A 14,451-nucleotide genomic window follows, 5' to 3' on the forward strand; every position below is an offset into this window, starting at 1 on the left:
AGCAAATCAAGGTACTTATGTCTGTTTAAAACAATCAGTCAAAAAAAAAAACATAATATTGACGGATTCCAACACCGAGCGGCTCGAGTCTTCAAGTGCCGTGAAACGATTACAAATAAATTATTGTATTTGCGAAATATCTTGCGGTTTTTTTTGCACCTCAGATAAGTTTGTAAACAAAACAATATGAGCTTCTCGTTTGTGTATGAATACAAGACTGTTTCATCATCACCCAAGAAGTTCCCGTACCCGAATACGGGGATAAAATGTAATCTATTTTGCTCGGTGAAGATGTAGCTTTCTTTTAGTGCAAAGGTTTCTAAATTTTGTTCAGTAGATCTAGAGATTACCTCCTACAACCTCACAAACCTTACCTCCTCTACAACACAAACTTTACCTCTTTATAATAATAGATTGTTAATTAGCCATACTTTAAACTGGATACTTCGAATCAAGGGTAAGACCAACTAATTTTGTGGGAAATTATACAAAACCTCGCTTCGTAAATATATGGCGCGCCTTTGAATCTGCCGCGTCTATGCGATTTCTACAATCACCGATAACGTCAATGCACATTGTCTTAAAACATCTTATGATAATGTGTAATGAAACCCTGGCTGACTTTGTTGTGGGGTCTTCTCGTAACTTTAATTTTGAGGTTTCGATTTTACTTGTCACCATTACATAACCTTAGTTTCAAAAGTGCTTGTAAACTAATCCTTCTTGAAATAAATGAATTTTTATTTTAATGGTAATAAAAATGCGACATATTGCAGGCCAGCCAACCAGTAGTGGGCGTGGGCGGCTACCGGCGCCGCAGCTCTGGCCAGGGCGCCATCTGCGACCCCGAGCTGGACGACAGCGGGAACAAGCTGGTCGCGCGCCTCGAGGACGACGCCTTCATCTCCGAACAGGATCTGGTGAGTTGGAGTTAAAGACAAAACACTGACACAGAAAAACAACTAGAACATACTCATTTACTGTAGCGAAGTTGGAATGAGAGCACGAAGAGTCTGAAGTTAGGGTCCTAAGTCTCGGACTAACTACATAAGGACTAAGTAGTATTGTACCCAAAGTCACAAAAATAAAATCTGTCATTTTCTGAGGAAAATTAGCGTAGATTTGGTATATTTGCAGGAGTTTCAACTAGAACTTGTTGATAGTTTTTTTTATACCATTTAACTACACAAAAAGATATTTTCACCAAGCTCTGTAACCGATAAACACGATTGCAACTATGAAGCATCTATTCTATAGAGACAGTTTTTATAATCGCATTAGATCGTTGATCATACACTTTGATAAAAAAGGTCGTCTAGCGAGGCAGGTCCTTATGCAATTAGTCTGAGTCCCAAGGTGCTGGAATGGCGACCTACCGGAAAGCGCAGTTGGTCGACCCTCACTAGGTGGACCGAGGACATCAAGCGGTTTGCAGGGATTCGATGGATGCTGGCTTGTTGTGTTTGGAAGTCCAAAAGATACAATGTAATAGGCTATGTCCAGCAGTGGACGTCCATCGGCTGTTAAATTTGCGGTGTAAAAGAGACAAACCAAATATTTTGTTTCCGCAGCATTTTGTGGACCACCTTATGACCAAGAACCCTATGTGTGCAAAACTAAATGAGCATATCATGACATAAATCACGCGAGCTTTTCTATATATTTTTTTGTAATTTTTTTTAATAATGTGCTACAGGAAGAGAACATAGAGGCGACTGAGAAGGGTCTTCCACACGCTCCCACTGATACTGCAGAAGAGCAGGAGCAGAAACCGCAGAATGGTGAGAAATGGAGTTTTTATAGAAACTGACTTCTCCTCTTCCTCTTTCTTTCGTTAGACTCTTTTCGTCTGCGGGTTATCCATAAATTCATGATTGTACTGAAATTAGTTTCACACAAATTCCATGATTAATTTGGTGGGATGAGTCACTATCGACGAACTGAGCGGCAAACAAAATGACACATTTGTTTTGCAATTTTATTATTTTGATTTGATTTTGAGATTTGGATTAATTAATACATGTACATTTTACATATTATCAACACACCTCATTAAGCGAAGACCACGTTCTCTAAGATCCTTGGATATCTCCCCCTCTTCTTCCACACTCAGCAATACAAGTTCGTCAGATTAGGGCACTTTTGACCTGTCCTTTATTGATAATGTCCTAGATTTGGCACAGAAACTTTTGCTTTGACCTTCCCAATCCAAATTTTCATACACCCTCTTATAAATCCCTTTTGTTATTCAGATATTATATTATGATGCAGAGTCTATATTTGAATTTCTCAGCGTATATAAAATAGCAATGCATGTATGTATGTTGCAGGCGTGTACGATCGGTTCGAACTGGAGAAGCTAGAGGATAAAGACAAGGAGAAGATCGACAACGAAGACGAGGAAGAACCCATTGGAGTGTCGCCCTGTGGAAGGTATTGTTGTTCTTTAAATTCGAAATTACGCTTTTAGATATAGCGGTTTTGATATGACATTTTTTTTTGAAAGTGTAAAAAGATCTTATAAACCCAGAAGACTTTGAATTCATGAGTTATTTGATTTTGTAATTTATAGAGATATCTCGTAAGTGGAGAGAAATTACTGTCGTCTAACAGCGGCAGAATCGTGTGTATCGTTAAAATATCGCTGTCTCTTTTCTCCCAACGCAACGAAAGTGAGAGCGATTTCAACTCCGATACTGTCTACATAAGTCTCAGACCTTAGGACCTGCACAAATTGCCTCACTAGACGTTACCCCTCTGTCAAAAGTATATGATCATGATCTAATGTGCTCTTAGAAAGTGCATATATAGAATTGATGTTTCATTGTGTTAAAAGTACGATTTAAATTAATAGTTGTGTGTAGTGTAAGGACACAAAATATATTTATTGGTGTTAAATTAATCCCCTTCAAAAAACGACAGACAATTTTGTTGGTGAATTAGAGTGCTATACAAGTCCAAAGGCAATTGGTCTGAGACTCAAGTAGATTCAAAGATTACCCCCAACAACCTCATTAATTTTATCTCTTAATAATATTACTATGGATAACATATTATATATATCATACTTTGTCTTTACAGGTTTTTCAAGTACGACAAAGAGGTCGGTCGTGGCTCGTTCAAAACTGTGTACCACGGTCTCGACACTCAGACCGGAGTCGCCGTGGCTTGGTGCGAGTTGCTGGTAATTTGTTGTTTTTTTTACCCTCAGACCAATTATTATATAAGACATGCCTCGCTAGACATTACTTTTCTGTCAAAGTATGTGATCAATGATCTAATGCGATTATAAAAACTCTATAGTATCAATGTTTCATAGTAGTAATCGTGTTCATCGGTTAAAGAGCTCCGTAAAAATACCTTTTTGTGTAGTTGAACGGTGTTATAAACGGGCAAAAACCGCTAGTTTATAAGATACCAAATCTAAGCTTGTTTTTTTTTCGGAAAATGACAGACAATTTTGTGCGTGAATTTGGATGCGATACTGGTCCCTCTATAATTAGTCTGAGCCCAACACACTGTTCCTATGCGGGTTAGCGGGCTTATCCATAGCGTTTATCGCTGTTTTTTGTTGGATTCACAACTCAGGTTAACGTTAGCGTTGTTGTTATTAAAGAAACTGTGAAAAAAATATTGGGACATATATAAGGCATTTTTGTATGAGATTTAATGATACTCCCTCTCAACGGTATACAAGACACTAGTAAGTAAGATTGCTCATTGTTCAGTAATATATTGGGACAATGTCAAATATATCGTGATAGACAGGTTATTGGGAACGGGCATTATTCTATACTCATTAAAATTGGTGTTCTATAATAATAAAATAATAAAAAATATAACAAAGCAAAATCTTGCTCGCAGGAGAAAAAGCTGAACAAAACGGAGAGGTTACGCTTCAGGGAAGAAGCCGACATGCTGAAGAAACTGCAGCATCCCAATATCGTGCGTTTCTACAACTACTGGGAGGGCACTGTGGCCAAGAAGAAGAACATTGTCCTCATCACTGAGCTCATGGTCTCTGGCACGCTTAAAACGTGAGTGAAACTCCTAAGATTACTGTTAAATCCCTAGGAGTAAGTGTAACGTGACGGGTAGCTGCGACAGTGATTGTGCCATTATTTTGTGGTAGAGGAAACACCTCGAGCAGGTCCCAGGACTTGTGACCTTGAGAGTAGGTTTAAGGTAACCCTTTAGAATGCATCAACACTAACCTTCCGGGCATGTTCTTCACGCTTACACTAAAAAATATTTACAACACAAAACATTATTGCACAAAATCGCTAACGCGACTGGCAGCGTGACGGTGTCTATGCTGCCTAACAAACAACTGAGCTCAAGTCATCTAATACCCTCTTATACCAACACTGATACCTCCCCTCTACAATAATATAAATAATGAATGTTAATACCACCTGTAATGGAGACCACCACCACCTGAATACAACTTGGTTGCAGATATCTGCGTCGCTTCAAGCGCATCAACCCCAAGGTGCTCAAGTCGTGGTGTCGGCAGATCCTCAAGGGGCTGAACTTTCTGCACTCCAGAACTCCTCCCATCATTCATAGGTAAGGTATTTTAAGCAGCCTTAGTTGACTGAACAAGTAATATGCCTAACAATAAAACACCTTTAAGTATTTTGAGGTTGATAATAATATTTAGGCTAATAATTATAATAATTACTTCTCAGTCGAATCTGTAGTCGAATCTGTTTTCCGAAATAATGTTTTGCTTGGAAAATAAGCCTACATGATGATGATGATGATGCTTGTTGTTTCATAGAGATCTGAAATGCGACAACATCTTCATAACGGGCACGACGGGCAGCGTTAAGATCGGAGACCTGGGGCTCGCCACGCTCAAGAACAGGAGCTTCGCCAAGTCTGTTATTGGTATGTAAGAATCATGTAAAATGCTTGGAACAGCCTCCAATTCTAATTTTAGTTCTACACAAAATATAAAAGTTAGTTTTATTATCAACAACAAGATTACATGACATTAGAAACGATGACTACTATATGAAGAAGAAACAAATTTTTTAAGCAAATTAAATGTCATCAAAACATTTTCATGTAAAGTAAGGCCTATGAGAAATGTAAATGTCTCAAACGGTGTAGGAAAAATGTCGTGAGGAAACCTGCATACCAGAGAATTTTCTTAATTCTTTATGTGTGTGAAGTCTGCCAATCTACATTAGGCCAGCGTGGTGGACTATTGGCCTAGCTCCTCTCATTCTGAGAGGAGACTCGTGCTTAGCAGTGAGCCAAATAAGAGTTGATAATAATGATGATGAAAGCCAATGAGAATGCGGATTGTCAAAAAGTTAACAGATCTAAGAGAGCCTAGCTTTTAACTCTACACACCTTTACATTTTCAACCTCTATCATAATGTTTAGTAGTATTCAATGCGTGAGTCTTGATCTTAAATTCTCTATATGTCCTTATTACTTATGAGAAAGACATACTTCGACCGATATCGATAGAATTGAAAATATGGCTTTCGTCTTTCGTCGCATCGCATCTAAGTCTTAGAGATCCCCGCTCACTTACAACTTTTAGTTGGCCTGTACATCTGTCCAACTAAATCGTTGCTACTAAATCACGTACAATTTAAAAGTCGTCCAACTATCGGTCAACTAAAAATTGTCAGTGAGCGGCCACCCTTAATCCATTTTAGTGGTAGTTGTATAGAATGTTGCGATTTCAGGCACGCCAGAGTTCATGGCGCCCGAGATGTACGAAGAGCACTACGACGAGTCGGTGGACGTGTACGCGTTCGGCATGTGCATGCTGGAGATGGCCACCGGCGAGTACCCCTACAGCGAGTGCAGCGGGCCCGCGCAGATCTACAAGAAGGTCGTCTCGGTGAGTGCAGTGTGTGCTTGCGTGCCTGCACTTGTGGCATTGTAGGCACCTTGACCAAGGCTGGCAAGACCTGTCGGTGGACGTGTTCGTCAGTCAATGTGTACAAACAAGACCCGGACTTGTGACCGAAGGATGTAGGGTTAAAGACTAGTGGAAACCATTCAAGTCATTCTCCCCGCTTTTATCAAACTTATCCATGAAGGATTATCCAACCAAAGGTGTGGATGGATAGAACGTCACGACAAGAATGAGTTAGAACTAGGCCGCCCGTGCGGTTTACCACTACTCTCCACTTAACTCACGGAACATTTAGAATAGAATAGAATAGAATAGAAATCATTTATTTGTTAACACAACACATAACTACATAATAACTTAAAACTAATACATTTACATCGTAATAATAACTTAAAACTAATACATATATATATAGAAAATATGTTGTGCCAAAAAAATGGACCTGACTCAGCTAAAATTTGTTGTGAGTACATCAGTACCCACAACGCTGGTATTCTGTCAGACCCTTAGGAGGGAAGAACAGAACACAAAATAATTATATAACTAATAAAATAAAACAAAATACAGTTTAAAAATACAGTAGTGTAATCTCAGAAGAACAAAAAAAAAAAAAATTTAATCACAATAGCTAGCAAACACAAAAGAAAAGAAAAATTTAAAAAAAAAGGAAAAAAATATATAGAATTTATTGTTTATTATTAATTAATAATTAATAATTGCCACAGTCTGCTTTTTGGCAATCTAACAAATACAATCGAAAAATTTTCTTAAAAGTAAATTTAGATTTTACCTCCCGAATAGGTGGGGGGATGTTGTTCCAACATTTTGTGGCAAGATATTTAAAACTGCCACGAAATGCTGCAGACCTGTGCTGTGGCATTATTAAAGGTGGTACTTTAGACCATTTCGTACTATCTCGGCTCATGACGACACGAGCCGACCTATCGAATGACTCACTCGCGCCGATACACGTATGCACGGACGGATACAACTGAAAATAGCCTTTCCGAATCGATTGAATTGATTGATCGAATTTGTTCGATTGTAATCGAAAACTAAAGATGTATTGTGTGATACAATTGATATTGGTACAATTAACACATTGTTAAAAATAAAGAAACAAAAGTCAAAAAATTTCAATTTATTCTAAGTATTAATTGCGTATGTCGTCTTCTAGGGCGTGAAGCCGCAGAGTATAGAGAAGGTGTCGATACCGGAGGTGCGGGACATCATTGACTCCTGCATAAGACTCAATAAAGCTGACAGGTATACTTAGTTTAATTTACGACTAATTTGAGGGAAAACTGAAATACTAATTTACTAGCAGACGCCACGCAGGTTCATCTGCGTAGTTCCAGTTTCCGTAGGAATATTGTATAAAATGTATCCTATAGCATCCGAGGTAGCTTTAAGTAGCTTTCCAACAGTGAAAGAATTCGATTCAGTAGTTTGATGCAAACAAACAAATAAAACTTTTTTTTTTTAAATAATAATAGCATAGATTAGTCATACTGAAAATATTTAAGGCAAATATTCTTCTTTTTTTCAAATATTGATGGTGTTTGAATGAACTAGGCCAAAAGTGAAGGATCTGCTGAACCACGAGTTCTTCGGCGAGGACATCGGGCTGCGGCTCGAGATCGTCGGCCGCGACCTCGTCACCTCCTCCGACATCACCAAGATACAGTTCCGCCTGAAGATCATCGACCCTAAGAAAAGGTATCACTTATTTACTTTTTGAAACAATCTATCATAATTTATCTGCATAAAACTTAAAAAACTCAATAGTAGAAGTTGAAACGTACATTATTTTGCCTACACCAGCGGCTATAATAAAATACAATAGTTTCGCAACCGGAAATACCTCTTCACTCTTTCTCATTATGCTAACCACTTTGTTGTCACAGTCATAAGACTGGGATAACTATGCTGCTTTGGTATTGGTCGATATTTGTCTTTTTCTGTTCACAAGATGTGTCGCTGACGCATGCTAGGCCTGCAGGATATACTGGTCGAACATAGGAATTGATTCTAACGGGAACTTTTTTTTATCAAGGTCATACACCCACAAAGAGAACGAGGCGATCCAGTTCGAGTTCGACATAGTGAACGATGACTGCGAGGAGGTTGCGAACGACATGGCCAAGGCTGGACTCATCATGGAGGAGGACGCGCGGATAGTGTTCAAGCTACTCAAGTCACAGCTCATCAGTCTCAACCGGTGAGTTGGTGTATAGAGATTAGGTGATCCAGTAGAGTTCGACATAGTGAACGATGACTGCGAGGAGGTTGCGAACGACATGGCCAAGGCTGGACTCATCATGGAGGAGGACGCGCGGATAGTGTTCAAGCTACTCAAGTCACAGCTCATCAGTCTCAATCGGTGAGTTGGTGTATAGAGATTAGGTGATCCAGTAGAGTTCGACATAGTGAACGATGACTGCGAGGAGGTTGCGAACGACATGGCCAAGGCTGGACTCATCATGGAGGAGGACGCGCGGATAGTGTTCAAGCTACTGAAGTCACAGCTCATCAGTCTCAACCGGTGAGTTGGTGTATAGAGATTAGGTGATCCAGTAGAGTTCGACATAGTGAACGATGACTGCGAGGAGGTTGCGAACGACATGGCCAAGGCTGGACTCATCATGGAGGAGGACGCGCGGATAGTGTTCAAGCTACTGAAGTCACAGCTCATCAGTCTCAACCGGTGAGTTGGTGTATAGAGATTAGGTGATCCAGTAGAGTTCGACATAGTGAACGATGACTGCGAGGAGGTTGCGAACGACATGGCCAAGGCTGGACTCATCATGGAGGAGGACGCGCGGATAGTGTTCAAGCTACTGAAGTCACAGCTCATCAGTCTCAACCGGTGAGTTGGTGTATAGAGATTAGGTGATCCAGTAGAGTTCGACATAGTGAACGATGACTGCGAGGAGGTTGCGAACGACATGGCCAAGGCTGGACTCATCATGGAGGAGGACGCGCGGATAGTGTTCAAGCTACTCAAGTCTCAACCGGTGAGTTGGTGTATAGAGATTAGGTGATCCAGTAGAGTTCGACATAGTGAACGATGACTGCGAGGAGGTTGCGACCGACATGGCCAAGGCTGGACTCATCATGGAGGAGGACGCGCGGATAGTGTTCAAGCTACTCAAGTCGCAGCTCATCAGTCTCAACCGGTGAGTTGGTGTATAGAGATTAGGTGATCCAGTAGAGTTCGACATAGTGAACGATGACTGCGAGGAGGTTGCGACCGACATGGCCAAGGCTGGACTCATCATGGAGGAGGACGCGCGGATAGTGTTCAAGCTACTCAAGTCGCAGCTCATCAGTCTCAACCGGTGAGTTGGTGTATAGAGATTAGGTGATCCAGTAGAGTTCGACATAGTGAACGATGACTGCGAGGAGGTTGCGACCGACATGGCCAAGGCTGGACTCATCATGGAGGAGGACGCGCGGATAGTGTTCAAGCTACTCAAGTCGCAGCTCATCAGTCTCAACCGGTGAGTTGGTGTATAGAGATTAGGTGATCCAGTAGAGTTCGACATAGTGAACGATGACTGCGAGGAGGTTGCGACCGACATGGCCAAGGCTGGACTCATCATGGAGGAGGACGCGCGGATAGTGTTCAAGCTACTCAAGTCGCAGCTCATCAGTCTCAACCGGTGAGTTGGTGTATAGAGATTAGGTGATCCAGTAGAGTTCGACATAGTGAACGACGACTGCGAGGACGACATGGCCAAGGCTGGACTCATCATGGAGGTAAGGAGGAGGAGTGACATTAAATTTCACTCTCATAAACAGGCGTCGTGCGCGTTTTCATTATAGCCATAACACGAATTTCGCCATGTGGATGTTTTACTGTGACCACAACGCGTTGTGAGCTATTTTTCCGCTCACTGAGCGTTTTCGATCTTTGAGCGTATATATGGCAATGGTTGGCCATAGTTTTACCCATAGATATTAGGTTGTTGAGCTTGAGTCTTCTCTCAGAATGAGAAGGGTTAAGCTAAGTCTGTCAATTTCTTAAAATGCACATAACTGAAAAGTTGGAGGTGCATGCTCCGGACCGGATTCGGACCTATACGCTCCGCAAAGCGAACGCAGAGGTCTCTGACTTGTTCTTTTAAATAGTATACTTGATTAATTTTATTCTGTTGAATTATATTTAGATTTTGAATCAATACGCGTGCTTTCGCTCTGGTTGGCGTGTTTCTCCCTGATGATTTAAATAAGTCGCGGGTACAGTAAATCCGATGGATAATTCATTCCGAGCACGCCATGCCGGTGATCTTTACCGCACGCCGTAACAAGGGCCAAGGTCGACTCGCTCAACTTACTTGAAACATAGTAGTATTACACAAAGAAATGTCGTTTATCTAGGCTAATCTTATATGCTTGGTGATTGTAAGATACCTTTTATTCCAAAATCCGTATTAAAAACTACCTTCACCCATCTGTTAAATACATGAAAAGTGTTTTGTATCAAATTTTTTATGTTAATAAAAAATACATTGCGAGTAGGTTGCCTCAAAAACTCCTGGCCACACAATCATTAATGATGAGCGTTAGTTCGGTTTGCTTACAAGAAGACGAGTCTAATGAAGATGACATTAATGAACCGTCGGAGAGTGTAACGGAACCTTCATTCCCCACCACTCAACCCCTCTCCCAGCGCGCAATGCGAGCAGCAGCGCGTCGCGCAGCCGCTTCGCAGTTTGGATCGTGCCGCGATGCAAGAACCAGCTCATGACTAAGGGCCCCGTATGGGTTCGAAACTAGTCGGGCATACTCCGACCTAATAGCACGTGAGTTTTAGCCGTGTTTCAAAATCAATTAATATCATTAATGATAGTTAATAATGATTAATAATGGTTTGGCCAGGAAATTTTTAAACAGCCTACTTGCAATATTTTTTTTAAAATCCATCTTGTCCTCCAACAGCACAGATGTGTGAGGTAACTAGATTTATAAAGTGTCAATTCTTTATATTGAAACCAGCGTACCCGGGGGCGTGGCTGTTTAATATTTAGTGAAAAATGAAATATGTCACTCTTACTTTAGAGATGAATATTATTTATTCATTTTGTCACAGAACAAAACAAGACTGACAGTACATGCGCGGACACGCTTGCATTGTTCCGCACACCCGGGTGTACGCGGGCCACGCCCCCTTGCTACTTCTATTGCTAAAAGCGTTAGCTTTTAGCGTTGTCTGTTCTGTGTCCAACCCTCGTATTCAGATTTCGTTTGGTCTATTTCGAATTTAGAGGTTTCGCACGTGGACTTTCTTGTCTATGGTATACCGTATTACTGAAAATGAGTGTTCTTTAGCTTGACTGTTTTATTAATAACGAAGCACAGTAGTCTATATCTATACTAATATTATAAAGAGGAAAACTTTGTTTCTATGTTTGTTTGTTTGTTTGTAATGAATAGGGCTCTAAAACTACTGGACCGATTTTAAAAATTCTTTTACCATTCGAAAGCTACATTATCCACAAGTAACATAGGCTAAATTTTTATTTTGGAAAAAAATAGGATTCCGTAAGATATTTGGATTTTTCGGACACAAGGTGTGAAAAATCAACCAGAAAAGTTACTTATTTTGTGTACGCTGCCTAAATTATAAAAGATAGAACCATAAAATGAAAAGGTTTAAAAAACGTTTCGTGGTACTTTCGAATCGTCGTAGAGAAGGGGTAGGGTAGGGATAGGGTACGGGGTAAGGTAGGGGTAGAGTAGGAGTAGAGCTAGGGGTAGGGTAGGGGTAGGATAGGAGTAGTTGAAAGTTTACACCGGGTTTTACGCGGACGAAGTCGCGGGCGTCCGCTAGTCAATAATAAATGCAATAATAATATCAAATAATATAAAATCGTAATAAAGCATTGTAACATTTTGCAACTTTTGTTTTCCATTGATGGTTTTATTAGTGCAGTATAAGATGGTTGTTTATGATAACGATAAATGTATGTTAACAATATGAATATTGTGTAATGCTTGTAGTAGGTTCGTAAATTGTAAGTCGCGACCCTGAATTCGAGTTTCTAATCATGTAAGCCTTGATGGTTGCACACAATAAACATCAATTATTATATTCTAAAATATAATTTTTTCTAACCTTTTGTTATATTCTTAGTATATATTATTTAAAATAGGTAAATTGTAACATTCTAATTTTAAAGAAAAAGTATATAATAAAAATCTCAAGTAATTTATTTTTTTTCTTCCATTAGCTTCCATCATTCTTCAACATATATTATTTACTTCTTTTACACACCATTTGAAGCAACTAGAATCATAATCTAACTAATATGTGAATAAGCCAAAGCGAAAATTGACTGAGTCCACTAATGTTGGTATTATCGATTCATATTAATCAAGCCAGACAGGCTTTCTAATTTGGATGGAATTGAATCCATCCATCCATGGAGATAGATTATAATCTGGAATAGCACAGGCTATTTTTATCCCAATATTCTAACAGAAGTGGTATCTAAGCTAATTATAAACAGGTAAAGTTTTTGGTAATCTCTGGATCTATTGAACGGATTTTGAAAAGTCACGTTATTTGTGAGTGTCATAGACTATATTTCATCCCCGTATTCTCACGGAAACGGGAACTACGCGAGTGAAACCGCGGTGCGTCGGCAAGTATAAAATATAGTGCAGTATTAAAATTTAAATTACCCAAGATACCTCTTAATTATTTAGATATGCAAATATACGCGTGAAACCCACCACGTCGCGCTCCATCGGCTCGCGCATAACATCAACATAATCTGAGTGTTCATTTTGATGCTTCATTGCGCGTAATTAATTGCTCTGACGCGGTATGAACGCGATAAAGACGGCTCACAACTGAAGCTGCGCTATAGCGATGTAAGTTACTAGCTGACACTCTGCGGTTCCGTGCCCGTTAAAATATGGGAGTAAAAGATCTATAACACTCACAGATAATGTGGCTTTCTAGTGGTATTAAATCGCTTCAGTAAATCTAGAGATTCCATCAACAATACCACACACCTTACTTCTTCATAATATTAGTATAGATTAGTGGAGTAAATAAATTGTGTATTATCATATTTGCCCCATGATTATAACATCATCTATACCGAATGTTCTTTTTGATGCTTCATTGCGCATAATTAATTGCTTTGGTGCGGTATGAACGCGATAAAGACGGCTCACCACTGAAGCTGCGCTATAGCGGTATAACTTATTACACCGTACTACTCGTATCTTCTGGTAGATCGACGCTACAGGACACAAACATGGGTTTTAGTTGCTTAGAAGTTATGTAGTTTTCTTTCACATGCTGCTCGGGAGCATTTCCAATAACTCTGAGGTTATATATATCCTTTACCGAAAAAAAAACCGGTCAACTTGTAACCTCCTCGTTTTTGAAGTCGGTTAATTAATTAAAAATGTCCAAAGAGCATGTGTTGTAAAATTAATATTTTCAGAGTAAATAATAATTCTTTTGTAAATGGATCTTAAAATGTGTCCCTTATACGTATCTTTATAATTATGACGTAGACAAACTTTAAAATTTTAAAATGCAAGGATAGGCGTGTGTTACATGGATAGTCGGAATTATTTGAATTACTTTGTATGAAAACCTAAAAAGTTTTTATTTTTTAGTTAAAAAAATATTAGTTATGCATTTCGGCTCCTATAAGTGGACTCGTCAACACCTGGACGTTATGGGTAATACTCCCTAGCACCCTGTATAAAGCATAGCGATCAGTTGGAGAGGAACGTCGTCCTAACAGAAATGTATGCCGCAGATTTGCACAAAGTATTGGCTGGTAGATCAACGCTACAGAACACAAACAAAAACAAAAGTTTTTTTTTATTTATTTATTTACAAACTTACACTAACATTACAGGTTATCCCCAATTCACTAATGTAGCCATATACAATTTACAAGTAACAAAAACTAAAACAATAAAAAATCAAAAACTTATTTTACCTAGGTACTATAACAAATAGCCCAGTTATATCTTGCACTGCGCAGCTATATTATATAGCATAGCGGTCAGTTGCAGTGGAACGTCGTCCTAACAGAATGTATGCCGCGGATTTGCTCGACGTATCGGCTGGTAGATCGACGCTATATCTTTATTAGTCACTATATAACAGAACGTCAGTACGCCGCGTTTGAACCGTAGCGATATATCACGTAGAGTGCCGCATGGATTTTAGTTTTCCTCTTAATAACAATTGGTATAATTAAAATTATTAAATTAAAATTAAGTTTTCGTATATTGGTGCCGAAAAGTTTGGACTAACTTGTAATTTTCATTTCTTTTTCAATGTTTTCAATATTTTTTTAACTTTTTAACCGACTTCAAAAAGGAAGAAGATCAGTTCCACGCGTAGTTTTTTTTTTTTAATATTTGTATACCTCGTTTCGTTTAGTCATTTATTATTTTTATTCAAAGATATATCACATACCGCCGCATGGATTTTAGTTTTCCTCTTAATAACAATAGGTATTATTAATTAATTATTAAACTTAAATTAAGTTCTCGTATATTGGTGCCGAAAAGTTTGGACTAAC

At 39.2% G+C, this 14,451-nt stretch overlaps 1 protein-coding gene across 3 annotated transcripts in view; it reads left to right on the plus strand.

Moving 5' to 3' along the window:
* The window catches only part of LOC112056296 (uncharacterized), a 70,923-nt gene that overhangs the window by 24,331 nt on the left and 32,141 nt on the right, over positions 1-14,451 (plus strand). For all 3 annotated transcript variants that reach the window (XM_052889397.1, XM_052889399.1, XM_052889398.1), the window contains exons 6-16: positions 777-920; positions 1,697-1,781; positions 2,331-2,433; positions 3,082-3,184; positions 3,865-4,037; positions 4,459-4,569; positions 4,784-4,893; positions 5,709-5,866; positions 7,062-7,150; positions 7,460-7,603; positions 7,941-8,105. In XM_052889397.1, coding sequence (XP_052745357.1) covers positions 777-920; positions 1,697-1,781; positions 2,331-2,433; positions 3,082-3,184; positions 3,865-4,037; positions 4,459-4,569; positions 4,784-4,893; positions 5,709-5,866; positions 7,062-7,150; positions 7,460-7,603; positions 7,941-8,105 — 1,385 coding nt within the window. The remainder of the gene's footprint in view (positions 1-776; positions 921-1,696; positions 1,782-2,330; positions 2,434-3,081; positions 3,185-3,864; positions 4,038-4,458; positions 4,570-4,783; positions 4,894-5,708; positions 5,867-7,061; positions 7,151-7,459; positions 7,604-7,940; positions 8,106-14,451) is intronic.

This window comes from Bicyclus anynana, chromosome 25 (genome assembly GCF_947172395.1).
Source record: "Bicyclus anynana chromosome 25, ilBicAnyn1.1, whole genome shotgun sequence".
NCBI lineage: Eukaryota > Metazoa > Arthropoda > Insecta > Lepidoptera > Nymphalidae > Bicyclus > Bicyclus anynana.